This window comes from Nyctereutes procyonoides, unplaced genomic scaffold (genome assembly GCF_905146905.1).
Source record: "Nyctereutes procyonoides isolate TBG_1078 unplaced genomic scaffold, NYPRO_anot_genome, whole genome shotgun sequence".
Classification (NCBI taxonomy): Eukaryota; Metazoa; Chordata; class Mammalia; order Carnivora; family Canidae; genus Nyctereutes; species Nyctereutes procyonoides.
The window spans coordinates 115,390,139-115,417,332 of NW_026575125.1; the positions used below are offsets into that span (position 1 = coordinate 115,390,139).

At 54.7% G+C, this 27,194-nt stretch overlaps 1 protein-coding gene across 5 annotated transcripts in view; it reads right to left on the reverse strand.

Moving 5' to 3' along the window:
- EOLA2 (endothelium and lymphocyte associated ASCH domain 2) overlaps positions 1 to 27,194 on the reverse strand; it is a 27,791-nt gene continuing 597 nt past the window's right edge. For 2 of the 5 annotated variants that reach the window (XM_055337352.1, XM_055337348.1), the window contains exons 2-3: positions 1,704 to 1,985; positions 1 to 843 (exon numbers count right to left, since the gene is read on the reverse strand). In XM_055337352.1, the coding sequence (XP_055193327.1) occupies positions 620 to 843; positions 1,704 to 1,956 (477 nt within the window). In that variant the 5' untranslated portion in view covers positions 1,957 to 1,985 and the 3' untranslated portion in view covers positions 1 to 619. Of the gene's footprint in view, positions 844 to 1,703; positions 2,002 to 26,499; positions 26,553 to 27,194 lie in introns of all 5 variants that reach the window. The other 3 variants (XM_055337349.1, XM_055337351.1, XM_055337350.1) reach the window with 3 other exon arrangements.

Sequence of the window (27,194 nt, forward strand, 5' to 3'; positions counted from 1 at the left end):
TCACTTTTCCATCAGTGCTGTATTGAGGATCCTTTCTTTGCATACAAAGTAGCCACGCGATGAGTCTAACATGCATACATCAGGGGCCATGGGATGGGACGTGTTGTCAACACAGCAAGAGTCCCTTGCGAGGAAAGACAGGTGCCGTTTCTCAGTCTGACGTCCTCGTCTTTGTCAACAGGGGGCGTCTGTGGCTGGCCACTCCCGGGCCTTCCTTGAGTGCCCGCTCCCAGCCTTCCCACAACATCCCCCGGATGCTGTTCCAACATTCCCAGACTTTGACCAGAACAAAGATGGGGGACACACCAACTGGGTGTCTTGAGACGTAATTCTTTGTACGCCGAAGAAATCAGCAGGGCCCAAATGAGCGGCAGCGCAAAAGCCGTCAGGGCGGTTCTCCCTTCCTCCTGAGGGTCGAAGCCCTTGAGACTGGCGAGGATCCCAGGCAAGCACCTCACAAGGCAAGTCTGCCGACCTGTCCCCCATGCGTGTGTGGACACACCTGTTTCCATGAACAGCGCACGGTGGCACTGCCAGACCTGACCGCTTCCCGTGTCTGCAGCGCCAAGGGTGGTGATGGTCCGCATCCCACTGCTGGCTCCGTACCCTTGCAAAGGCCTCAGGCCTCCTGCCCCGAGGGGATCAGGCGCTCTGGGATGTCTACCTGGAAGACATCCTTTCCACCTTTCCCGGGGATGGGCTCCAGCAACCACCTAGGGTTTGAGAGTGCGGTGAGGTACTTCTGCTCCAGGCCGGTCAGTACAGCTTGAGTTTCCAGTTCCAGCAGCTCCTCAGGAGCTAAGTCCGCCGGGCACGGCAAGGTATCCCCAACATCGACGAGCCCTGCGCACAAGGACAAGCACACGCTGGTTTTTCCCTCCGGGAACCCAGACCCGCCTGGCAGAGGACACGGTTACTGACAGTTACCCGCCCTGGAGACCAGGAGGGGCTCACCAAGGGGACGCAGAGGATACCGAGCCCCTGTGACCGAACATTTCCGCCATGCCAAACTCTGCTCAGGGAATGCTGGGGGAGCCGAGGGAGGGAGAGAAGTGAAGTGGAGGGGCTTGTCCTCAATGAGCACACCCAGATCATGGGCTGGACTCAGCCAGACTGCTTAGGGCAGCAGACGATGAGGGGTGGGAGGCAGGGGCAGACACGGGCCATCAGGTCCCTAAGCACTTCGGCAGGTGGCAGAGGCTGCTGTGGGGCCCTACCCACCACCAAGGGTTAGGGAACTTACCCAGGACGCCAGGACAGTGGGGGCGGGGCATCGCACCGGAAGCCAGCAACAGCCTGAGGAGGCTACCCCGACCCACAGCCGGTCCCGGGTGCCTCCCATGGTCTCTGCCGCACCTATGCGCGTGTGCACACGCACACACTCGTCCGCAGACACATGGGTGGACACATACATACCCACAGACAAATCCCACATGGAGACCTGGAACCTGGCCCTGCCTCTCAGATCAAAACTGGGACCTGAGGCCCAGAGCAGATGCAGGGTTCACCTGAGGTCGTGGGGCCTCGGCAAAGCCCCCACCCCCGGCCCAGGGCCCCCCTGCCCCCAGGAAGGTGGGAGTCTTCCAGAAAGCACCACCCACATGCCTAGCAGTTCAAAGGAAGGCGAGCCAGAAAGCTCCTGAGCCTGGTCCTGGGGGGGAGCCCTCGGGGTGTGGGAGCCACGTCTGCTGCCCAGCACTTGCCAGCTATCACGCCGCGGCCGTACTTTTCCCCTTCCCGAAGCAGGGCCTGAATCTGCGCGGGGGTCATGCCGAGCCTCTGCAGCAGCAGCTCCCTCCACGTGGTGCCGTCCCAGTCACGGTGAGCGATGTGGATGGCGATGGTCCGGTTCCGGTGGCCGCTCAGCACTGGACGCCAACGTGTCTCCACCGTCTTCACGCCATTCAGCACGAAACCTGCGTAAGGCTGCCGGAAGGAGAGGCAGCCGAACTGCATGGCCCTCCAGCTCCCGGGCCTCACCGGGCCTGCGGAAACACGGAACTGCCAATGGCCACGAGCGTCACTCCCGGCGCTCCGAGCTCCCGACCGTGGGCCAGACCGCTCTGCAGTGTTCCCCGGGCGGCCCAAGACCCCACTGACCCGGACTCCTTCGTTCGAGCCCTACAGTCGGCTGACAGGCCCCAAGGAAGGGGCTGCACATCGGGATGACCTGGCCATCAGCTGAGCCTCCGGGAGCCCCCAGGAGGGCAGGGCCAGCTGGAGGAGAGCTGGCCAGGAGAGCATGGGCTCGGTTCCACCCCAGGGGACACTGAGGCAGGAGAACCCAGAGCAGCAGGGCCCCCGGGTTCACAGCTCAGCCAGCTGGCCCCAGCCTCCTCCCAGCACAGACAGTCCCGGGCTTGGCTTCTTCTCCTGACAGCCCCCACCCCAACCCGCTTGGGGCCTGTGATCGCCACCGACGCTCTGCTGAACTCATCTCCCGGTGCCCAGCCCGGGGCTGCCGAAGTGAGTGCAGCTGGCCCCGGCAGGTGTCTCCTCCACATCCCTTTGGGTGGGACCCTCCTGTGACCCCTTCCTGCCCCACCGCTCTCCACTATCAAAAGGCACCCCCCAACCCTGACCCGAACCTAGAGAAAGGAAACACAAGAGCAAGGACAGCCGGTACTGGGCCACATGCACTGTGTCTATGCCGGGTGCTAGGGGTGGGCATAACCCACGCACATAGGACTCAACCCTCTGACACCCCGGGAGGGTAGCACCACCATCGCCCCACTCCATATGTGCAAAGGAGGGGCTGAGGGACAGACATGGCCTGTGATCACAGGAGATCTGAGCGCATGCACCCCCTTCCTCGCACCTGGATTGTGGAGGCCTCCCTCCTCCTCCCGGGAGGACACAGCTGTGCAGCGGGCAGTGCGGGGCCCCAGGCCTGAACCTCCCTGTTGGGTCCCCACACCTCCCAGAGCCTCAGTCTCCCGGGTGGCTGTGAGGATCGTTGACAAGTCGCCGAGGGAACCTAGTCCAGTACACGGCACCTCATGGGGCGGCTACAAAGGGTGGCTCCCCATCACCGCCACCCTCACCATCATCGGGCCTGGGGCTGTACTTGGCCCATGAGCACCACCTCCTCCAGTCCAGCTCTGCTCCCAGTTCCGGAACTACATCTGCCTGGCTTCAGCGACAGTCCCTTAAGAAAACGCACCCACTCTCAGACTGGAGGCCTCGTGATCACAAAAGCTGCCTCACACTGGCCCCCTTCCCAACCCACTGTCCCCACACCCAGAGCCACGGCCTGCCCCCACCTCTCCAGCTGAGCAGCCCTGTCGGGTGACCCCAGCTGTGCCCGGGACCCTGGCCCTCTCACTCACTCCAGGACCTGCTCACGCACCCTCAGCCCATCCCTCTGAGCAGACGGCCCGTTTACAGACACCCACACCTGGAAGTCCCTCACTGAGGGTCAGACTCCCCCCAGCACACCCCCGAGCCCACACGCACCTCCAGCGCCTGCCGCCTCCTCTAAACCCCTGCAGAGCAGTGGTCCCGATGGCCTACCCTCGCAGCCTCTACTTCTTTGCCACGCACTGTCCCCCCACCCTCCACAGCAGTCACCGCACTCACCAGTGACCCGCCTCCTGGTGTTCTGTTCTCATCTAACTCACAGCCGGACAGCCCTGACGTGGCGACCACCTCTACGTCTCTTCTTCTCAGGCTTCTCCATAGCACGCTCGCCCGCTCTGCCTCCCTTCTTCACACAGGCCCTGCTCACTTCGTCTCACCGTCCACAGGCAGGACACTCTCAGGTCCCCAAGCCCCGCCACCCCAAATCCACTTCTTATACCGCTGCAAGTGGATTTAAACACCAATCTGTTGTTCGGTCCCTGAGGAAGCAGCTGACCCTGTTCCCTTACCTGCACCTGGGACTCACAGTGAGTGGGGCCGGCCCCAAGCCTAGCCAGAGTCTGAGTCCTCTCCATTGGCACCATGGCCATAATCCCTTTGGCCCCAAACCCCTTCAGCATCTGAACACTCTCCATGGTCCCCATGGCCACAATCCCAGTATGGCCCCAAACCTACCCAGAGTCTGAACCCCCTGCACCGGTCCCCATGGCTACAATCCAAATCTAGCCCCAAAACCTACTCAGAGCCTGAAGCCTCTCCATGGTCGCCATGGCCACAGTACTCGTCTGGCCCCAAACGTACTCAGATACTGACCCCTCACCACGGACCCATGGCCATAACCTGAGTCTGGCCTTAAAACCACTCAGTGCTGGACCCACATCCATGGTCTCACGGCTAAAAATATAGTATGGTCCCACACCTACTCTGAGCCCGAACCCTATCTATTGTCTTCATGGCCACAATGCTAGTGTTGCCCCAAACTTAGCCTGACCCTACTGCACGGTCGCCATAGTCACATTCCTACTCTGACCTTAGGCCTACACAGAGCATGACCCCTTTCCACGGTCCCCATGAACACAAATAGAGTCTGGCCCCAAACCTACTCAGAGCATGAACCCTCTCCATCAACTCCAGGGACAAAATCCCCCAACCTATGCAGAACATGAATCCATTTTATGGCCCATGGCCACAATCCTAGTCTGGCCCCAAACCTACTCAAAGCCTGACCCCTCTCCTCTGGTCCCATGGCGACAATCCCAGTAGGGGCCAAACCTACTCAGAGATTGACACCACTTCATCGTCTCCATGGACACAATCCAAGTCTGCTCCCAAACCTACTCAAAGCCTGACCCCTCACATGGTCTCCATGACCACAAACCTAGTCTGTTCTCAAACCTACTCAGAGCCTGACCCTTCTCCATGAACCAACCTTTGGCTACAATCCCAGTATGGCCCCAAACCTACTCAGAGTATGACCACTACACATCGTCTCCATGGCCAATCCTAATCCGGCCGCAAACCTACACACAGCTTGACTGGTCCTCATGGTCCCCATGGCCAGAATCCTATTCTGAACTGAAGCCTACTCACAGATGGACACCTCTCCATCCGCTCCATGGCTACAATCATAGTCTGTCCCCAAAGATACTCAGAGGTTGGCCCTATTCCATGGTCCTTAAGGCCACAATCTGAAACTGGCCAGAAACCTACTCAGAGCACGGCCCATCTCCGTCGTTGCCATGGCCACGAACCTAGTAGGCCCCAATCATACTCAGAGCCTGAACCCTCTCCATGGACCCATGGCCATAATCCTAGTCTGGCAGCAAACCTATCTGGAGCCTGAACTCTCTCCATGGTCTCCATGGCCAAATACTAGGATGGCTCCAAATCTACTTAGAGCCTGAGCACTCTCCATGGTCCCCATTGTGAAAATCCTAGTTTGGCCCTGAAACCTACTCAGTCTGATACCTCTCCATTATCTCCATGGCAAAAATCACACTCTGGCCCAAAACCTACTCAGAGCCTGACCCCTCATAATCATCTCCATCCACAATCCCGACCTACTCGGTGCCTGACCCCCCTCCATGGTCCACATGGCTACAAATCCAGTGTGAACCCAAACCTACTGAGACCTGACCCCTCTACATCATTCCCATAATCACGATCAGAGTCTAGCCTGAAACCTACGTATAAGATGACCCCCTTCCTTTATTTCCATGGCCAGAATCCTAATCTTCATGAAATCTAGTCAAAACTTGAACTCTCTTCATGGTCCCCATGGACACAATCCCAGTCTGGTCCATAACCTGCTATGAGCTTCACCCCTCTACATGGTACCCATGCCCAATTCTAGTCTGGCTCAAACATACTCAGAACCCGATCCCTTTCCATGGTCCCCATGACCACTATTCCAGCCTGTCTTTCAATCTAATTAGAGCCTTACCCCTCTCCATGGTCCCTTTGGCTACAAACCCAGTCCAGGCTGAAACCTACTCAGTCTGACCCCATTGCATCATCCTGAAAATAAAAATTCTAGTCTGGACCCAAATCTACTAAGAGCCAGTCACCTCTTCATGTTCCTCATGGTCAGAATCCTAGTCTAGGCCACAAACTACTCAGTGTCTGACCCCTCTCAATCATCTCGATGGCCACAATTGCAGTCTTGCCCCAAATCTACTCAGAATCAGACCCTGTAGCATGGACCCATGACGACAATCCTATCTGGCCAAAGCTACTCAGATCTTGACCCCTCTCTATCATCTCCAAGGCCACAACCCAGTCCGGTACCAAACCTACTCAGAGCATGAGCCCTCATCATTGTCTCTATGGCCACAATCGTAGTTTGGGCACAATCCTACGGAGAGCCTGATGCCGCATCATGGAGGCCATGGCGACAATCCTAGTGCCCCCAAGCTACTCAGTGCCTGGCCCTCTCCATTGTCTCCATAGCCACAATCCGAGTCTTTCCCAAAACCTCCTCAGAGCGTGATTCCTCTCCATGCTCCTCATGGCCTCATCCTAGCTAGCCCAAACCTGCTCATAGCATGGGACGTCTCCATATTCTTCAGGGCACAATTCCTAATATGACACCAAACCTACCCAGATCCTGACCCTCTCCATGGCCCCCATGGATGTAAATATAGTCTGGTCCGAAACCTACTCATAGTATGGTCCCCTCTACATTTTCTCCTCTCCATGGTACCCATGGCTACAATCCCAGTCTGGCACCAATACTACCCAGTGCCTGACCCCTCTCCATTGTCTCGATGGCCAAATCCTAGCCTGCCCTTAACCTATTCACACTCAGACATGTAACACCATGGTGACTGGAGCCAGAATCTCAGGCTGGACCCAAACCTACTCAGAGCATGACCCTTCTCTCTCCTACAAATATCCACAATTTCTGTCGGGCACCAAATCTACTCAGAGACTAAACCCTCTTCTTCGTCACCATGGCCAGAATACTAATCTGCCCCGAACCCAACTAAGAGCCTGACCCCCCTCCATGATCCACATAGCAACAATATCAATAGACCCCAACCCTATACAGAGCCTGACCCCTCTAAGTAGTCTACATGGCCACAAACCCGGGACAGGTGTCTCAGAGGCAGACACCTCTTCATGGTCCACATGGCCACAAACCTAGTCTGGTCCCGAACCTATGCAGAGCTACACCTATGTCCATCATCACCTTGGCGAGAATCCAAATCTGATCCCAACCCAACTCAGAGCCCGACACCTTTCCATGGTCCACAAGGCCAATATCCCAGTAACCCCAATTCTACTCAGAGCATCAACCCTCGCCATCATCTCCGTGGTCAAAATCCTAGTATTTCGCCAAACGTACTCACAGCCTGTGCCTACGTAGGACCCCAGGGTGGCAATCACAGTAGGCACCAAACCAACTCTGAGCTTCCTCCCATTCACTTTCTGCATGGACAAAATCCTAGCCTGGGACACAGGCTATTCAGGGCCCGAATCATGGAGCACGTTTCCATGGCCACAATAACAGTCTGGCCGCAAACCTACGCACAGGGCACCCCCTCTTCAAGGCCATCATGGATACAACCCATTCTGGCCACAAACTTACGCAGACCTTGACCCCCACATCAGGGTTGCCATGGTTACAAAACTAGTTCCCTCGACCAAATCACAGCCTGACCTCTCTCGAGACATTGTCCCAGTGCAGTCCAATAGAGACTGGCACAAAACCTACTCAGGGCCACTCACCTCTCCATAGCTATTGTGGCCACATTCGCAGTCTGGCCCCAAACCGTCTCAGACCCTGAACCCTCTCCATGGTCCACTAGGCAAATATCCCAGTAGGACCCAAACCTACTAAGAGAATAACCCCTATCCATGGTCCACCTGGACACAAGCTGAAAAGGCCGCAAACATACTTAGAGCCTCACCCTCTCCATCGTCTCCCTCATCACAACCTAGCCTTACACAAAATCGACTCAGAGCCTGAAGAAGCCTTTTGGTCCCCAAGGTGGCAATCCCAGCGGGCCCCAAAACAATTCTGAGCTCCCCCCCGATCTTGAGTCACTGGACAAAAGTCTAGTCTAGGTCACAACCTATTCAGTGCCCCACCCCTCTCCCTCCTTACCTTGGCCATAATCCCACTCTAGCCCCCAACCTACACATAGGGTGTCCCCTCGTCAAGGCCATCATGGCTTCCACCCATTTTGTCCACAAAACTACTCAGATCTTCATCTCTCATCAGGTTGCAATGGTTCCGAACCAAGTTGCCTCAAGCTACGCAGGCCTGACCTCTCTCCGTGGTCCCCATGCATTCCAATAGAGACTGGCCGCAAACCTATTCAGGGTCAGTCACCTCTCCATAGATCTTGTGGCCATATTGGCAGTTGGCCACAAACCTACTCACAGCCAGCCCTTCTCCATGGTCCAAAAGGCCAGTACCGCAGGACGACTCAACCTTACTCAGAACCTGACCCCTCTCCATGGCCCACCAGACAAATAATCCAGTAGGACCCAAACCTACTAAGAGAATGACCCCTCTGCATGGTCCACCTGGACACAACCAGAGGAGGCCGCAAACGTACTTAGAGCCTCAACCCTTTCCATCGTCTTCCTCGTCACAAACCTAGCCTTTCACGAAATCCACTCAGGCCTAAGGATGCCTTTTGGTCCCCAAGGGGGCAATCCCAGCGGGCCCCAAACCTACTCTGAGGTCCCTCCCCTTCACTGTCTCAATGGACAAAATCCTAGTCTGGGCCACAACCTATTCAGTGCCCCACCCCTCTCCCTCCTTACCTTGGCCACAATCCCACTCTAGTCCTCAACCTACACACAGGGTGTCCACTCTTCAAGGCCATCATGGCTTCCACCCATTTTGGCTACAAAGCTACTCAGAGCTTGAACCCACATCAAGGTTGCCATGGTTACAAACCAAGTTGCCTCAAGCTACCCAGAGCCTGACCTCTCCCCATGGTCCACATGCATTCCAATAGAGACTGGCCCCAAACCTACTCAGGGTCAGTCACCTCTCCATAGTACTTTTAGCCACATTCGCAGTTGGCCGCAAACCTACTCAGAGCCTGACCCCTCTCCAAAGTCCTTATGGACAAATTCTGAGTGGGCCCCAAACCTACTTAGAGCCTCAACCATCTCCATCGTCTCCCTGATCACAAACGTAGTCTTTCACGAAATCGACTCAGAGACAGATTATATCTTTTGGTCCCAAAGGTGGCAATCTCAGTAGGCCCGATCCAACTCTAAGCTCACTCCCCTCACAGACTCCATTGCCACAACCCAGTCTGGCCCCGAACCTAGGCACACGGGGTCTCCTCCTCAAGGCCATGATAGCTACAACCCATTCTGGCCACAAACCTACTCCTACCTTGACCCCACTTCAAGGTTGCCAAGGTTCCAAACCTAGCTGCCTCAAGCTACCCAGAGCCTGACCTCTCTCCATGGACCCATGCATTCCAATAGAGTGACCCCAAACCACCTCAGGGTCAGTCACCTCAGCATAGATCTACGGCCACATTCGTAGTCTCGCACCAAACCTACTCAGAGCCTGACCCCTCTCCATGGTCCAAAAGGCCAATTTCCCAGGAGGACTCAACTGTACTCAGAGCCTGACCCCTCTCCCAGGTCCACAGGGCCACAATCCGAGTAGGCCCCAAACTTACTTAGAGCCGCAACAGTCTCCATCGACTCCATGGTCACTAATGTACTCTCTCACAAATCGACTCAGAGACTGACGATCTCTTTTGGTCCCAAAGGTGGCAATCCCAGTAGGCCGAAAACTAGTCTGAGCTCACTCCCTTCTCTGTTTCCATGGCCACAATCCCAGTCTGGCACCCAACCTACGCACAGGGTGTCCCCTCTTCAAGGCCATAATGGCTACAACCCATTCTGGCCACAAACTTACGCAGACCTTGACCCCCACATCAGGGTTGCCATGGTTACGAACCTAGTTCCCTCAACCAACTCACAGCCTGACCTCTCTTGACACATGGTCCCTGTGCAGTCCAATAGAGACTGGCCCCAAACCTACTCAGGGCCACTCACCTCTCCATAGCTCTTGTCGCCACATTCGAAGTCTGGCCCCAAACCTTCTCAGAGCCTGTACCCTCTCCATGGTCCACTAGACAAATATCCCAGGAGGACCCAAACCTACTAAGAGAATGACCCCTATCCATGGTCCACCTGGACACAAGCTGAGTAGGCCGCAAACATACTTAGAGCCTCAACCCTCTCCATCGTCTCCCTTGTCACAAACCTAGCCTTTCACGAAATCCACTCAGAGCCTGAGGATGCCTTTTAGTCCCCAAGGTGGCAATCCCAGCGGGCCCCAAACCTACTGTGAGCTCCTTCCCCTTCACTGTCTCAATGGACAAAATCCTAGTCTGGGCCGCAACCTATTCAGTGCCCCAATCCTCTCCCTCCTTACCATAGCCATAATCCCACTCTAGTACGCAATCTACACACAGGCTCTCCCCTCTTCTAGGCCATTATGGCTTCCACCCATTTTGGCTACAAACCTACTCAGAGCTTGAACCCACATCACTGTTGCCATGGTTACAAACCAAGTTGCCTCAAGCTACCCAGAGCCTGACCTCTCTCCATGGTCCCCATGCATTCCAATAGAGACTGGCCCCAAACCTACTCAGGGTCAGTCACCTTTCCATAGATCTTGTGGCCACATTTGCAGTATCGCTCCAAACCTACTCAGAGCCTGACCCCTCTCCATGGTCCAAAAGGCCAATATCCCAGGAGGACTCAACCGTACTCAGAGCCTGACCCCGCTCCCAGGTCCACAGGGCCACAATCCGAGTAGGCCCCAAACCTACTTAGAGCCACAACAGTCTCCATCGACTCCCTGGTCACTAATGTACTCTCTCACAAATAGACTCAGAGCCTGACGATCTCTTTTGGTCCAAAGGTGGCAATCCCAGTAGGCCGAAACCTACTCTGAGCTCACTCCCCTTCACTGTTTCCATGGCCACAATCCCAGTCTGGCACCCAACCTACGCACAGGGTGTCCCCCCTTCAAGGCCATCATGGCTTCCACCCATTTTTCCACAAACCTACTCAGAGCTTGAACTCACATCAAGGTTGCCATGGTTACAACCAAGTTGCCCCAAACTACCCAGAGCCTGACCTCTCTCCATGGTCCCCATGCATTCCAATAGAGACTGGCCGCAAACCTACTCAGGGTCAGTCACCTCTCCATAGATCTTGTGGCCACATTGGCAGTTGGCCACAAACCTACTCACGGCCAGCCCTTCTCCATGGTCCAAAAGGCCAGTATCGCAGGACGACTCAACCTTACTCAGAACCTGACCCCTCTCCATGGTCCACCAGACAAATAATCCAGTAGGACCCAAACCTACTAAGAGAATGACCCCTCTCCATGATCCACCTGGACACAACCAGAGGAGGCCGCAAACGTACTTAGAGCCTCAATCCTTGCCATCGTCTTCCTCGTCACAAACCTAGCCTTTCACGAAATCCACTCAGGCCGAAGGATGCCTTTTGGTCCCCAAGGGGGCAATCCCAGCGGGCCCCAAACCTACTCTGAGCTCCCTCCCCTTCACTGTCTCAATGGACAAAATCCTAGTCTGGGCCGCAACCTATTCAGTGCCGCACCCCTCTCCCTCCTTACCTTGGCCACAATCCCACTCTAGTCCCCAACCTACACGCAGGGTGTCCACTCTTCAAGGCCATCATGGCTTCCACCCATTTTGGCTACAAACCTACTCAGAGCTTGAACCCACATCACTGTTGCCATGGTTACAAACCAAGTTGCCTCAAGCTACCCAGAGCCTGACCTCTCTCCATGGTCCCCATGCATTCCAATAGAGACTGGCCGCAAACCTACTCAGGGTCAGTCACCTCTCCATAGATCTTGTGGCCACATTGGCAGTTGGCCACAAACCTACTCACAGCCAGCCCTTCTCCATGGTCCAAAAGGCCAGTATCGCAGGACGACTCAACCTTACTCAGAACCTGACCCCTCTCCATGGTCCACCAGACAAATAATCCAGTAGGACCCAAACCTACTAAGAGAATGACCCCTCTCCATGATCCACCTGGACACAACCAGAGGAGGCCGCAAACGTACTTAGAGCCTCAACCCTTTCCATCGTCTTCCTCGTCACAAACCTAGCCTTTCACGAAATCCACTCAGGCCTAAGGATGCCTTTTGGTCCCCAAGGGGGCAATCCCAGCGGGCCCCAAACCTACTCTGAGCTCCCTCCCCTTCACTGTCTCAATGGACAAAATCCTAGTCTGGGCCGCAACCTATTCAGTGCCCCACCCCTCTCCCTCCTTACCTTGGCCACAATCCCACTCTAGTCCCCAACCTACACGCAGGGTGTCCACTCTTCAAGGCCATCATGGCTTCCACCCATTTTGGCTACAAAGCTACTCAGAGCTTGAACCCACATCAAGGTTGCCATGGTTACAAACCAAGTGGACTCAACCATACTCAGAGCCTGACCCCTCTTCCAGGTCCACAACGCCACAATCCGAGTAGGCCCCAAATCTACTTAGAGCCTCAACCATCTCCATCGTCTCCCTGATCACAAACGTAGTCTTTCACGAAATCGACTCAGAGACAGATTATATCTTTTGGTCCCAAAGGTGGCAATCTCAGTAGGCCCGATCCAACTCTAAGCTCACTCCCCTCACAGACTCCATTGCCACAACCCAGTCTGGCCCCCCAACCTAGGCACAGGGGTCTCCTCCTCAAGGCCATGATAGCTACAACCCATTCTGGCCACAAACCTACTCCTACCTTGACCCCACTTCAAGGTTGCCAAGGTTCCAAACCTAGCTGCCTCAAGCTACCCAGAGCCTGACCTCTCTCCATGGACCCATGCATTCCAATAGAGTGACCCCAAAACCACCTCAGGGTCAGTCACCTCAGCATAGATCTACGGCCACATTCGTAGTCTCGCACCAAACCTACTCAGAGCCTGACCCCTCTCCATGGTCCAAAAGGCCAATTTCCCAGGAGGACTCAACTGTACTCAGAGCCTGACCCCTCTCCCAGGTCCACAGGGCCACAATCCGAGTAGGCCCCAAACTTACTTAGAGCCGCAACAGTCTCCATCGACTCCATGGTCACTAATGTACTCTCTCACAAATCGACTCCGAGACTGACGATCTCTTTTGGTCCCAAAGGTGGCAATCCCAGTAGGCCGAAACCTAGTCTGAGCTCACTCCCTTCTCTGTTTCCATGGCCACAAATCCCAGTCTGGCACCCAACCTACGCACAGGGTGTCCCCTCTTCAAGGCCATAATGGCTACAACCCATTCTGGCCACAAACTTACGCAGACCTTGACCCCCACATCAGGGTTGCCATGGTTACGAACCTAGTTCCCTCAACCAACTCACAGCCTGACTCTCTTGACACATGGTCCCTGTGCAGTCCAATAGAGACTGGCCCCAAACCTACTCAGGGCCACTCACCTCTCCATAGCTATTGTGGCCACATTCGCAGTCTGGCCCCAAACCGTCTCAGACCCTGAACCCTCTCCATGGTCCACTAGGCAAATATCCCAGTAGGACCCAAACCTACTAAGAGAATGACCCCTCTCCATGGTCCACCTGGACACAAGCTGAGTAGGCCGCAAACATACTTAGAGCCTCAACCCTCTCCATCGTCTCCCTTGTCACAAACCTAGCCTTTCACGAAATCCACTCAGAGCCTGAGGATGCCTTTTAGTCCCCAAGGTGGCAATCCCAGCGGGCCCCAAACCTACTGTGAGCTCCTTCCCCTTCACTGTCTCAATGGACAAAATCCTAGTCTGGGCCGCAACCTATTCAGTGCCCCAATCCTCTCCCTCCTTACCATAGCCACAATCCCACTCTAGTACCCAATCTACACACAGGCTCTCCCCTCTTCTAGGCCATTATGGCTTCCACCCATTTTGGCTACAAACCTACTCAGAGCTTGAACCCACATCACTGTTGCCATGGTTACAAACCAAGTTGCCTCAAGCTACCCAGAGCCTGACCTCTCTCCATGGTCCCCATGCATTCCACAGAGACTGGCCCCAAACCTACTCAGGGTCAGTCACCTCTCCATAGATCTTGTGGCCATTTGCATCGCAGTGACCCCTCGCAGTCCAAACCTACTCAGAGCCTGACCCCTCTCCATGGTCCAAAAAGGCCAATTTCCCAGGAGGACTCAACCCTACTCAGAGCCTGACCCCTCTCCCCAGTCTGGCCCCCAGGTCCACAGGGCCACAATCCGAGTAGGCCCCAAACTTACTTAGAGCCACAACAGTCTCCATCGACTCCCATGGTCACTAATGTACTCTCTCACAAATCAAACTCAGAGCCTGACGATCTCTTTTGGTCCCAAAGGTGGCAATCCCAGTAGGCCGAAAACTAGTCTGAGCTCACTCCCCCTCTCTGTTTCCATGGCCACAATCCCAGTCTGGCACCCCAACCTACGCACAGGGTGTCCCTTCTTCAAGGCCATAATGGCTACAACCCATTCTGGCCACAAACTTACCAGACCTTGACCCCCACATCAGGGTTGCCATGGTTACGAACCTAGTAGACCCCTCAACCTACTCAGAGCCTGACCTCTCTTGACACATGGTCCCTGTGCAGTCCAATAGAGACTGGCCCCAAACCTACTCAGGGCCACTCACCTCTCCATAGGTCTATTGTGGCCACATTCGCCAGTCTGGTCCAAACCAGTCAGAGCCTGAACCTATCTCCATGGTCCACCAGGCAAATATCCCAGTAGGACCCAAACCTACTAAGAGAATGACCCCTCTCCATGGTCCACCTGGACACAAGCTGAGTAGGCCGCAAACATACTTAGAGCCTCAACCCTCTCCATCGTCTCCCTTGTCACAAACCTAGCCTTTCACGAAATCCACTCAGAGCCTGAGGATGCCCCACTTTAGTCCCCAAGGTGGCAATCCCAGCGGGCCCCAAACCTACTCTGAGCTCCTTCCCCTTCACTGTCTCAATGGACAAAATCCTAGTCTGGGCACCTCACAACCTATTCAGTGCCCCAATGACCCTCTCCCTCCTTACCATAGCCACATTAATCCCACAGGTCTAGTACCCAATCTACACACAGGCTCTCCTCTTCAAGGCAATTATGGCTTCCACCCATTTTGGCCTACAAACCTACTCAGAGCTTGACCCCCACATCACTGTTGCCATGGTTACAAACCAAGTTGCCTCAAGCTACCCAGAGCCTGACCTCTCTCCATGGTCCCCATGCATTCCAATAGAGACTGGCCCCAAACCTACTCAGGGTCAGTCACCTTTCCATAGATCTTGTGGCCACATTTCGCAGTCTGGCCCCAAACCTACTCAGAGCCTGACCCCTCTCCATGGTCCAAAACTCCCAGGAGGACTCAAATACTCAGAGCCTGACCCCTCTCCCAGGTCCACAGGGCCACAATCCAAGGCCCCAAACCTACTAGAGCCACAACAGTCTCCATCGACTCCCTGGTCCTAATGTAGTCTCACAAATAGACTCAGAGCCTGACGATCTCTTTTGGTCCCAAAGGTGGCAATAGGCCACCCAAACATACCCGAAACCTACTCTGAGCTCACTCCCTTCACTGTTTCCATGGCCACGAAAATCCCAGTCTGGCACCCAGCGGGCCCCAAAACAGGGTGAGCTCCTCCCCTTCTTCTGTCTCAGGACAAAATCCTCAGTCTGGGCTTCCACCCATTTCCCTCCTTACCAAACCTACTCAGAGCTTGCCCCCAACCTCACATCAAGGCCATCATGGCTTGCCATTTGGTCAAACCTACTCAGAGCTTTGCCCCAAACCAAGTTGCCTCAAGCTACCCAGAGCCTGACCTCTCTCCATGGTCCCCATGCATTCCAATAGAGACTGGCCGCAAACCTACTCAGGGTCAGTCACCTCTCCATAGATCTTGTGGCCACATTGGCAGTTGGCCACAAACCTACTCACAGCCAGCCCTTATCCATGGTCCAAAAGGCCAGTATCGCAGGACGACTCAACCTTACTCAGAACCTGACCCCTCTCCATGGTCCACCAGACAAATAATCCAGTAGGACCCAAACCTACTAAGAGAATGACCCCTCTCCATGATCCACCTGGACACAACCAGAGGAGGCCGCAAACGTACTTAGAGCCTCAACCCTTGCCATCGTCTTCCTCGTCACAAACCTAGCCTTTCACGAAATCCACTCAGGCCTAAGGATGCCTTTTGGTCCCCAAGGGGGCAATCCCAGCGGGCCCCAAACCTACTCTGAGCTCCCTCCCCTTCACTGTCTCAATGGACAAAATCCTAGTCTGGGCCGCAACCTATTCAGTGCCCCACCCCTCTCCCTCCTTACCTTGGCCACAATCCCACTCTAGTCCCCAACCTACACACAGGGGTGTCCACTCTTCAAGGCCATCATGGCTTCCACCCATTTTGGCTACAAAGCTACTCAGAGCTTGAACCCACATCAAGGTTGCCATGGTTACAAACCAAGTTGCCTCAAGCTACCCAGAGCCTGACCTCTCTCCATGGTCCACATGCATTCCAATAGGGACTGGCCCCAAACCTACTCAGGGTCAGTCACCTCTCCATAGTACTTTTAGCCACATTCGCAGTTGGCCGCAAACCTACTCAGAGCCTGACCCCTCTCCAAAGTCCTTATGGACAAATTCTGAGTGGGCCCCAAACCTACTTAGAGCCCTCAACCAGAGTCTCCATCGTCTCCCTGGTCACAAACGTAGTCTTCCACGAAATCCAATCAGAGCCGGATGAACTCTTTTGGTCCCAAAGGTGGCAATCCTTCAGTAGGCCGAATCCGATTCTAAGCCCACTCCCTTCCTCCTTTGCCACAACCAAGTCTGGCCCCGAACCTAGGCACACGGGTCTCCTCCACAAGGCCATGATGGCTACCAGCCATTCTGGCCACAAACCTACTCAGACCTTGACCCCACTTCAAGGTTGCCAAGGTTCCAAACCTAGCTGCCTCAAGCTACCCAGAGCCTGACCTCTCTCCATGGTCCCCATGCATTCCAATAGAGACTGGCCCCAAACCTACTCAGGGTCAGTCACCTCTCCATAGTCCTTGTGGCCACATTCGCAGTCTGGCCCCAAACCTACTCAGAGCCTGACCCCTCGCCATGGTCCAAAGGCCACATATCCCAAGAGGACTCAACCATACTCAGAGCCTGACCCCTCTTCCAGGTCCACATGGCCACAATCCGAGTAGGCCCCAAACCTACTTAGAGCCTCAACCATCTCCATCGTCTCCCTGATCACAAACGTAGTCTTTCACGAAATCGACTCAGAGCCAGATTATATCTTTTGGTCCCAAAGGTGGCAATCTCAGTAGGCCCGATCCAACTCTAAGCTCACTCCCCTCACAGACTCCATTGCCACAACCCAGTCTGGCCCCGAACCTAGGCACACAGGGTCTCCCTCCTCAAGGCCATGATAGCTACAACCCATTCTGGCCACAAACCTACTCCTACCTTGACCCCACTTCAAGGTTGCCAAGGTTCCAAACCTAGCTGCCTCAAGCTACCCAGAGCCTGACCTCTCTCCATGGACCCATGCATTCCAATAGAGTGACCCCAAACCACCTCAGGGTCAGTCACCTCAGCATAGATCTACGGCCACATTCGTAGTCTCGCACCAAACCTACTCAGAGCCTGACCCCTCTCCATGGTCCAAAAGGCCAATTTCCCAGGAGGACTCAACTGTACTCAGAGCCTGACCCCTCTCCCAGGTCCACAGGGCCACAATCCGAGTAGGCCCCAAACTTACTTAGAGCCACAACAGTCTCCATCGACTCCATGGTCACTAATGTACTCTCTCACAAATCGACTCAGAGACTGACGATCTCTTTTGGTCCCAAAGGTGGCAATCCCAGTAGGCCGAAAACTAGTCTGAGCTCACTCCCTTCTCTGTTTCCATGGCCACAATCCCAGTCTGGCACCCAACCTACGCACAGGGTGTCCCCTCTTCAAGGCCATAATGGCTACAACCCATTCTGGCCACAAACTTACGCAGACCTTGACCCCCACATCAGGGTTGCCATGGTTACGAACCTAGTTCCCTCAACCAACTCACAGCCTGACCTCTCTTGACACATGGTCCCTGTGCAGTCCAATAGAGACTGGCCCCAAACCTACTCAGGGCCACTCACCTCTCCATAGCTCTTGTCGCCACATTCGCAGTCTGGCCCCAAACCTTCTCAGAGCCTGTCCCCCTCTCCATGGTCCACTAGACAAATATCCCAGGAGGACCCAAACCTACTAAGAGAATGACCCCTCTCCATGGTCCACCTGGACACAAGCTGAGTAGGCCGCAAAAACATACTTAGAGCCTCAACCCTCTCCATCGTCTCCCTTGTCACAAACCTAGCCTTTCACGAAATCCACTCAGAGCCTGAGGATGCCTTTTAGTCCCCAAGGTGGCAATCCCAGCGGGCCCCAAACCTACTCTGAGCTCCTTCCCCTTCACTGTCTCAATGGACAAAATCCTAGTCTGGGCCGCAACCTATTCAGTGCCCCAATCCTCTCCTCCTTACCATGGCCATAATCCCACTCTAGTACCCAATCTACACACAGGCTCTCCCCTCTTCTAGGCCATTATGGCTTCCACCCATTTTGGCTACAAACCTACTCAGAGCTTGAACCCACATCACTGTTGCCATGGTTACAAACCAAGTTGCCTCAAGCTACCCAGAGCCTGACCTCTCTCCATGGTCCCCATGCATTCCAATAGAGACTGGCCCCAAACCTACTCAGGGTCAGTCACCTTTCCATAGATCTTGTGGCCACATTTGCAGTATCGCTCCAAACCTACTCAGAGCCTGACCCCTCTCCATGGTCCAAAAGGCCAATTTCCCAGGAGGACTCAACCGTACTCAGAGCCTGACCCCTCTCCCAGGTCCACAGGGCCACAATCCGAGTAGGCCCCAAACCTACTTAGAGCCACAACAGTCTCCATCGACTCCCTGGTCACTAATGTACTCTCTCACAAATAGACTCAGAGCCTGACGATCTCTTTTGGTCCCAAAGGTGGCAATCCCAGTAGGCCTTCAAACCTACTCTGAGCTCACTCCCCTTCACTGTTTCCATGGCCACAATCCCAGTCTGGCACCCAACCTACGCACAGGGTGTCCCCCTTCAAGGCCATCATGGCTTCCACCCATTTTTCCACAAACCTACTCAGAGCTTGAACCCCACATCAAGGTTGCCATGGTTACAACCAAGTTGCCCCAACCTACCCAGAGCCTGACCTCTCTCCATGGTCCCATGGTCCCCATGCATTCCAATAGAGACTGGCCCAAACCTACTCAGGGTCAGTCACCTCTCCATAGATCTTGTGGCCACATTGGCAGTTGGCCACAAACCTACTCAGAGCCAGCTCCTCTCCATGGTCCAAAAAGGCCAGTATCGCAGGCAGGACGACTCAACCTTACTCAGAACCTGACCCCTCTCCATGGTCCACCAGACAAATAATCCAGTAGGACCCAAACCTACTAAGAGAATGACCCCTCTCCATGATCCACCTGGACACAACCAGAGGAGGCCGCAAACGTACTTAGAGCCTCAACCCTTTCCATCGTCTTCCTCGTCACAAACCTAGCCTTTCACAAAATTGACTTAGCGCCTGAAGATGCCTATTGTTCCCCATGGTGGCAATTCCAGTAGGCCCCAAACCTACTCTGAGCTCCCTCCCGTTTACTGTCTCAATGGACAAAATCCTAGTCTGGGCCCAAACCTATACTGTGCCCACCCCTCTTCCTTTTTACCATGGCGACAATCAAAGTCTGGACCCCAACCTATGCACAGGGTGTCACTTCTTCAATGACCTCATGGCCACAATACATTCTGGCCACAAACCTACTCAGAGCTTAACCCCTCATCAAGGTTGCCAAGGTTAGAAACATAGTTCCCTCATCGTACTCAGAGTCATACTTGTCTCCATGGTCCCCATGCATTCAAATAGACCCTGGCCCCAAACCTATCCAGGGTCAGTCACCTTTCCTTAGTACATGTGGCCACATTCGTAGTCTGCTCCAAAAACTACTCAGAGCGTGACGTGTCTCTATTGTCTGCATGGTCAAAATCCAGGAGGCCCCTACTCTACTCAGAGCCGGACTCCTCTGCGTGGTATCCAGGGCCAAAAACCTACTCTGGTCACAATCCACTCAGAGCTTGAGCCCTGTCCATCATTTCCTTGGCCAGAATCCTAATCAGACCCCAAATCTACTCAGAGCCTGACGCCTCTCTCTGATCCACAGGCCGATACCCCGGGTTGCCCCAACCCTTCTCAGAGCCTCAACCCTCTCCATTGTCTCCCTGGTCACAATCCTAGTCTTTCACCAAACCTACTCAGAGCCTGCCCCTTCCGTTGTTCCCAGGGGGGCAATCCCAGTAGGCCCCAAACCTACTCTGAGCTCCCTCCCCTTCATTGTCTCCAGGGACAAAATCCTAGTTGGGCACCAACTTATTCAGTGTCCCACCCCTCTCCCTTGTTACCATGGCCACCATCCCAGTCTGGCCCCCCAACCTACTAATAGGGTGTACCCTCTTCAAGGCCATCATGGCTACAACACATTCTGGCCCGAAGCCTACTCAGACCTTGACCCCACATCAAGGTTGCCATGGTTACAAAGCTAGTTCCCTCAACCTACTCAGAGAGTGAACTCTCTCCATGGACCCATGCATTCCAATAGAGTGACCCCAAACCACCTCAGGGTCAGTCACCTCACCATAGTACTTGTGGCTACATTTGAAGTCTGACCCCAAACCTACAGAGACTGACCCCTCCCCATGGTCAAGGCCAATATCCCAGTAGGACCCAACCCTACTCAGAACCTGACCCCTCTCCGTGGTCCAAAGGCCAATATCTCAGTAGGACTCAATGCTACTGAGAGTCTCACCCCTCTCCAAGGTTCACATGGCCACAATCCAAGTAGGCCCCAAACCTACTTAGAGCCTCAACCGTCTCCATCGTCTTCCAGGTCACAAACATAGTCTTTCACGAAATCGACTCAGAGCCTGATGATCTCTTTTGGTCCCAAAGGTGGCAATCCCAGTAGGCCCCAAACCTACTCTGAGTTCACTGCCCTTCACTGTCTCCATGGACAAAATCCTAGTCTGGGAACCAAGTTATTCAGTGTCCCACCCCTCTCCCTCGTTACCATGGCCACAATCCCAGTCTGGCCTCCAACCTACTCACAGGGTTTCCCCTCTGCAAGGCCATCATGGCTTCAACCCATTCTGGCCACATACCTACTTGACCTACTTGAACTCACATCAAGGTTGCCATGGTTACAAACCTAGTTCCCTCAACCTACTCAGAGCCTGACCTGTCTCCATGGTCCCCATGCATTCCATTACAGACTGGCCCCAAACCTACTCAGGGTCAGTCACCTCTCCATAGTACTTGTGGCCACATTTGCAGTCTGGTGCCAAACCTACACAGTGCTTGACTCTCTTCATGGTTTTCAAGGCCGAATGCTAGTCTCCTCCCAAACCTACCCATGCCTCACCCCTCTCTATGGTCCACATATCCTAATAGCAATCACGTTCCAAACTAACTAAGAGCCTGCATCCTCTCCATGGTCCATATGGCTTCCAGCTCATCTGGCCCCAAACCTACTCAGAGTGAGACCCCTCCATGGACCGATAGACACAATCCTAATTTGCCCTCAAATCTAGAGCCTAACCCCTCTCCTTGGTTCCCAAGGATACAATCCCAGGGTGGCCCCAATCCCACTCAGTGCATGACCCCTACCCATTGTCTCTATGACCAAAATCCTAGTCTGCTCTTAAACCCACTCACAGTCAGACCTTTCACCATGGTTTCATGGCCACAATCTCAGGCTGGACCCAACCCTACTCAGACCATGATCCTTCTCCCTCTTCCACAATCCACAGTCTGTCTGGCACCAAACCTACTAAGAGCGTGAACAGTCTTCATTGTCTCCATGGCCAGAATCTTAATCTTCCCACAACCATACTCAGAGCCTGACCGATCTCGATGGTCCCCGTGGCCACAATCTCAGTAGGCCCCAACTGTACTCAGAGCCTGACCCCTCTCCATGGTGGACATGGCCACACTCGCAGTAGGCCCCAACCCTACTCAGAACCTGACCCCTTTGCATGGTCCACATGGCCACACTCCCAGTAGGCCCCAACCCTTCTCAGATCCTGACCCCTCTCCATTGTCCCCATGGCCAGAATGCTAATCTATACCCAAACCTACTCAGGGCCACCCCCTTGCAATCATATCCATGGCCACAATCCCACTAGGCTCACATCCGACTCGATGCCTGACCCCTCTCTCTGGTCCATATGGCTATATTCCCAGTGTGGTGCCAAATCTACTGAGAGCCTGATCCCCCTTCATCTTCCACATGGCCACAGTCATAGTCTAGCCCAAAACCGACTTATAGCCTGACCCATTTCCTATGTCTCCATGTCCTCATCTGCCCTGGAACCTATTCAGAGCTTGACCCCTCTTCATGTTCCCCAAGGCCACAATCCAAGTCTAGCCCCTAACCGAATCAGAGCAAAACTCCTCTCCACGGTCCCCAGGCAACAATCCTACTCTGACTACATACCTACTCAGACCCTGAAGCCTCATCATGCTCTCCAGGCTAGAATCCTTGCCTGCTCTCAAACCAACTCAGAACCAGGCCCCTCTCCATCGTGTCTGTGGTCACAATCCTAGCCTTGCCCCAAACCTACTTAAAGCCTCACCCCTCTCCATCGTCTCCATGGTCACAATCCTAGTCTTTTGCCAAACCTACCCGGAGCCTGATCCCTCCTTTGTCCCCAGGGTGGCAATCCCGGTAGGCCCCAAAACTACTCTGATCTGACCCCTCTTCTTGTCTCCATGGACCAAATCCTAATCTGGGCGCCAACCTATTCAGCGCCCAACCCCTCTCCTTCATTTCCATGGCCACATTCCAGTCTAGCCCCCAACCTTTTCACAGCGTGTCTCCTCTTCAAGGTCTTCATGGAGACAACCAATTCTGGCCACAAACCTACTCAGAGCTTGACCCCTCATAACGGTTACCACAGTTAGAAACCTAGTTCCCTCAACCTACTCAGAGCCTGACCTCTGTCCATGGTCCCCATGCATTCCAATAGAGTCTGGCCCCAAACCTACTCACGGTCGGTCACCTCTGCATTGTCTTCGTGCCCACAATCATAGTCTGGCCCCAGAACTACTCAGAGCCCGACCTGTCTCCATGGTTTCCAAGGCCAGAATACTAGTCTGGCCACAAACCTACCCAAGGCCTGACCCCTCTCTACGGTCCACATACCCCAATACCAGTCAGGCTCCAAATGTACTCAGAACCTGCATCCTCTCCATGGTCCGGATGGCTTCCAGCTCAGTCTGGCCCCAAACCTACTCAGAGTGTGATCCCTCCATGGACAGATAGCCACAATCCTAGTTTGATCTCAAATCTAGAGCCTAACCCCTCGCCATTGTCCCCATGGCTACAATCCCAGTCTGGCCCCAATCCTACTCAGTGCCTGACTCCTCTCCATTGTTTCTAGGCCAAAATCCTAGTCTGCTCCCAAACCTACTCAGTCAGAGCTATCTCCATGGTTCCCGTGGCCACAATCTCAGGCTGGATCCAACCCTATTCAGAGCATGATCCTTTTCCCTCGTCCACATATCCACGGTTTCTGTCTGGCAACAAACCTATTCAGAGCCTGAACCCTCTTCATCGTCTCCATGGCCAGAATCCTAATCTGTCCCCAACCCTACTCAGAGCCTGACCCCTCTCCATAGTCCACATGGCCTTATCCCAGTAGGCCCCAACTGTATTCAGAGCCTGTCCCATCTCCATGGTACACATGGCCACAATCCCTGTAGGCCCCAACCTGACTCAGAGCCTGTCCACTCTCCATGGTCTACAAGGCCACAATCCCAGTAGGCCCCAACCCTACTCAGAGCCTGACCCCTCTCCATGGTCCACATGGCCACACTCTCAGTAGGCCCCAAACCTACTCAGAGTCTGACCCCTCTGCATCGGATCCATGGCCACAAACCTAGTCTGGTCCCAAACCAACTCAGAGCTTGACCCCTGTCCATCATCTCCTTGGCCAGAATCAAAATCTGCCCCCAACCCTACTCAGAGCCTGACCCCTCTCCATGGTCCCCATGGCCACAATACTAATCTTTACCAAAACCTACTCAGGGCCAACCCCTTGCAATCATCTCCATGGATACACTCCCAGTCAGGTTCCCATCCTACTAAATGCCTGACCCCTCTCCGTGGTCCACGTGGCTGCAATCCCAGGGTGGCGCCAAATCCACCGAGAGCCTAATCCCTCTTCATTGTCTCCATGGCCACAGTCATAGTCTAGCCCAAAACCGACTTATAGCCTGACCCTTTTCCTATGTCTCCATGGCCAGAATCCTCATCTTCCCCGAAACCCAGTCAGAGCTTGACCCCTCTCCATGATCCCCATGACCACAATCCAAGTCTGGCCCCGTAACCTAATCAGAGCATGACTCCTCTCCATGCTCCCCAGGGCCACAATCCTACTCTGACTGAAAACCTACTCAGACCCTGAAGCCTCATCATGCTCTCCAGGCTAGAATCCTTGACTGCTCTCAAACCAACTCAGAACCTGACCCCTCTCCATGGTGTCCATGCTCACAATCCTAGCCTTGCCCCAAACCTACTTAGAGCCTCAGCCCTCTCCATCGTCTCCATGGTCACAATCCTAGTCTTTTGCCAAACCTACTCGGAGTCTGATCCCTCCTTGGTCCCCAGGGTGGCAATCCCGGTAGGCCCCAAACCTACTCTGAGCTGACCCCTCTTCATCGTCTCCATGGACAAAATCCTAATCTGGGCCCCAACCTATTCAGTGCCCGACCCCTCTCCCTCGTTTCCATGGCCACAATCCCAGTCTGGCCCCCAACCTACTCACAGTGTGTCCCCTCTTCATGTTCTTCATGGTCACTACCCATTCTGGCCACAAACCTACTCAGAGCCTGACCTGTCTCAATGGTCCACATGGCCGCACTCCCAGTAGGCCCCAACCCTACTCATCGCCTGACCCCTCTGCGTCGTATCCATGGCCACAAACCTAGTCTGGTCCGAATCCTACTCAGAGCTTGACCCCTGTCCATCATCTCCATGGTCCAAATCCTAATCTCCTCCCAAACCTACTCAGAGCCTGTCCGCTCCCCTTCTTCTTCACGGGCAAAATCCAAGTCTAAAGCTCTCAAGGTCCCATTTAGCACTCAAGTGGTGTCCTGCTCACCTGCTGCATCACCGCTGGCCCAGAGCAGTGTAGTGTCTGCACCGTGGTCAGAGTGATTCTGGGGCAGGAGTGATTCTATCACATGACTTCCCTGTCTAAGCCTTCTAGGGGAGTCCTGTCCTCTCCAGGACAGATCCACACCTATCACCAGGACCCAAAGACCCCCTATGGTGAGCACCCCATCCCCTAGGTCATCTGCTCTCTTTTCCCCTCTACTCACCATCCTGCAGCCATAACGTCCTTCCTTCCATTTCTGGAAGATTCCAAGTCCATCCCTCCCTCAGGTCCTTTCTAGGTTGTTACGGGTTGCATTACATCCCTGCCAAATTTGTGTTGGAAGTCTCACTCCCCGGGTCCTCCAAAAGTAACCCCATATATAGAAGGAAGTGCTCCTTACAGAAGTACTGAAGTGCCCATGAGCTCAGTTGCATGGACCCTCACCCAGTATGACTGGTGTCCGTATACAATCACAGACAGGCTTGTGAGGACGCAGGCGAGATCTAGAAGCCATGGGATGCCAAAGGTGGCCGGCAAATCACCAGACGCTGGGGGGCAGGGCGGAACACATTGTCTCCCAGCTCTCAGAGGAGGCATATTCAGCCGACGCCTTGAGCTCGGACTCCCAGCCCCCAGAAGTGGGAGACAATTCATTTCTGTTGTCTAAGCCACCCAGTCTGCGGTAGTTCAATACAACCACCCTGGCAAGCTAACACAGAGGGTGGAAGCTGTGTCCTGGACAGCTCCACAGGGTGCACGGTGATTTCTCCATCGACGGCACATCCAGAATATTCCTTCATGTCTGGACATCTCCATCTGTCCTGTGTTTCACTGCCTGTGTGGCATCCCGTTGTCGGCTGTCCCACAACTTACTGGCTACTCCCTTACTGACGGAGAGTCGCAGCTGCTTTGCACTTTCCGCCACTACAGAGGACATCCTCACAAACACTCACTGGCATAGGACTTGTTTAGAAGGCGGCTAGGGTCACGGCAGGGGTGTCTGAGATGCTGACACATGCCCGCACACGGCCTTCCACCAAGGCTCACCTGTGTATGCTCCCCCCAGCACGGGCAAGGGCTCCGTTTCCTCACTCAGCTGTCGGCCCTGAGCACAGTTACTCTGCTCACCCCTTGCCAACCCGATGGGTGACAAAGGGTCGCCCTGGTCACTGGCGAAGGATTATTCACGAGAGAGGCTGGATGTCCTCCCTCCACCCCCCAGCACGGCCTGGCCCTTTCTCTTTCTTGTACTGGGGCATGTAAGTGGACTGCAGTTTTGCCTCATGTCTGCCATTCAGGGTTTTGGCCAATCCTTTTCTCACCAGGACAACTGAACTGTGTTGGGGGAACCCCTAGAGGGATGGATCTGTAACAGGTGCCCTCCTGCCTCAGCATGCAGAGTACCTGCTTTGTGGCCTGAGGAGGAAACGCTATTCCACTTCTCTGGGCTTCTTCACCTGCACAAGGATTGGGGGTGGGTGGGTGGAGGAGAAAAACTCTTTAGGTACAAGACGACAATGTTGGCTAACATGCCAGAACAGGCTTTCTACTCAGCAGGGATGGGGGGCCACTGGCACTGAGGAGGGCCCGCCAGATGGGAATCACCCCTCATGGTTTGGTTCTGCTAATCATGCCCCAGCCGGCAGCAGAGAAAATCATTTCACGTAAGCAGATCATGTTCGCACAGCCTAGCCCGCCCCGAACCCAACAGGAGAAAGAAGACACCACCCCCCTTCCACCGTCACAAGATTTGGGCGCCCTGCAATCCGGTTCCCCTCAATAAAATCCTGAGTAGGCCCCACGGGGATGAGTGCCAAGGGCAAGCAGCTCAACGCCGCACAGCCGGGGGGGGTCCTCGGTGAGGCAGGTCACAGCCTGGGGGCCCAGGGGGAGGCGAGGAGGGGCACAGTGAGGGCAGAGTGGTCCGCGTGGACCGGCACGCTCACGTTTCTTGGCGCGCACATCCTTCCCTGGTATATGCACTTAGAAAGGTGGGGGGCCTTTTGATTGTGGCGGGGGAAGGGGGCAGGGAATGGTGGCCTGGGCCGCTCTGCGCATGCTCCCAGACCCCCCGCCCCGCCCCGCCCCGCCCCCCGAGT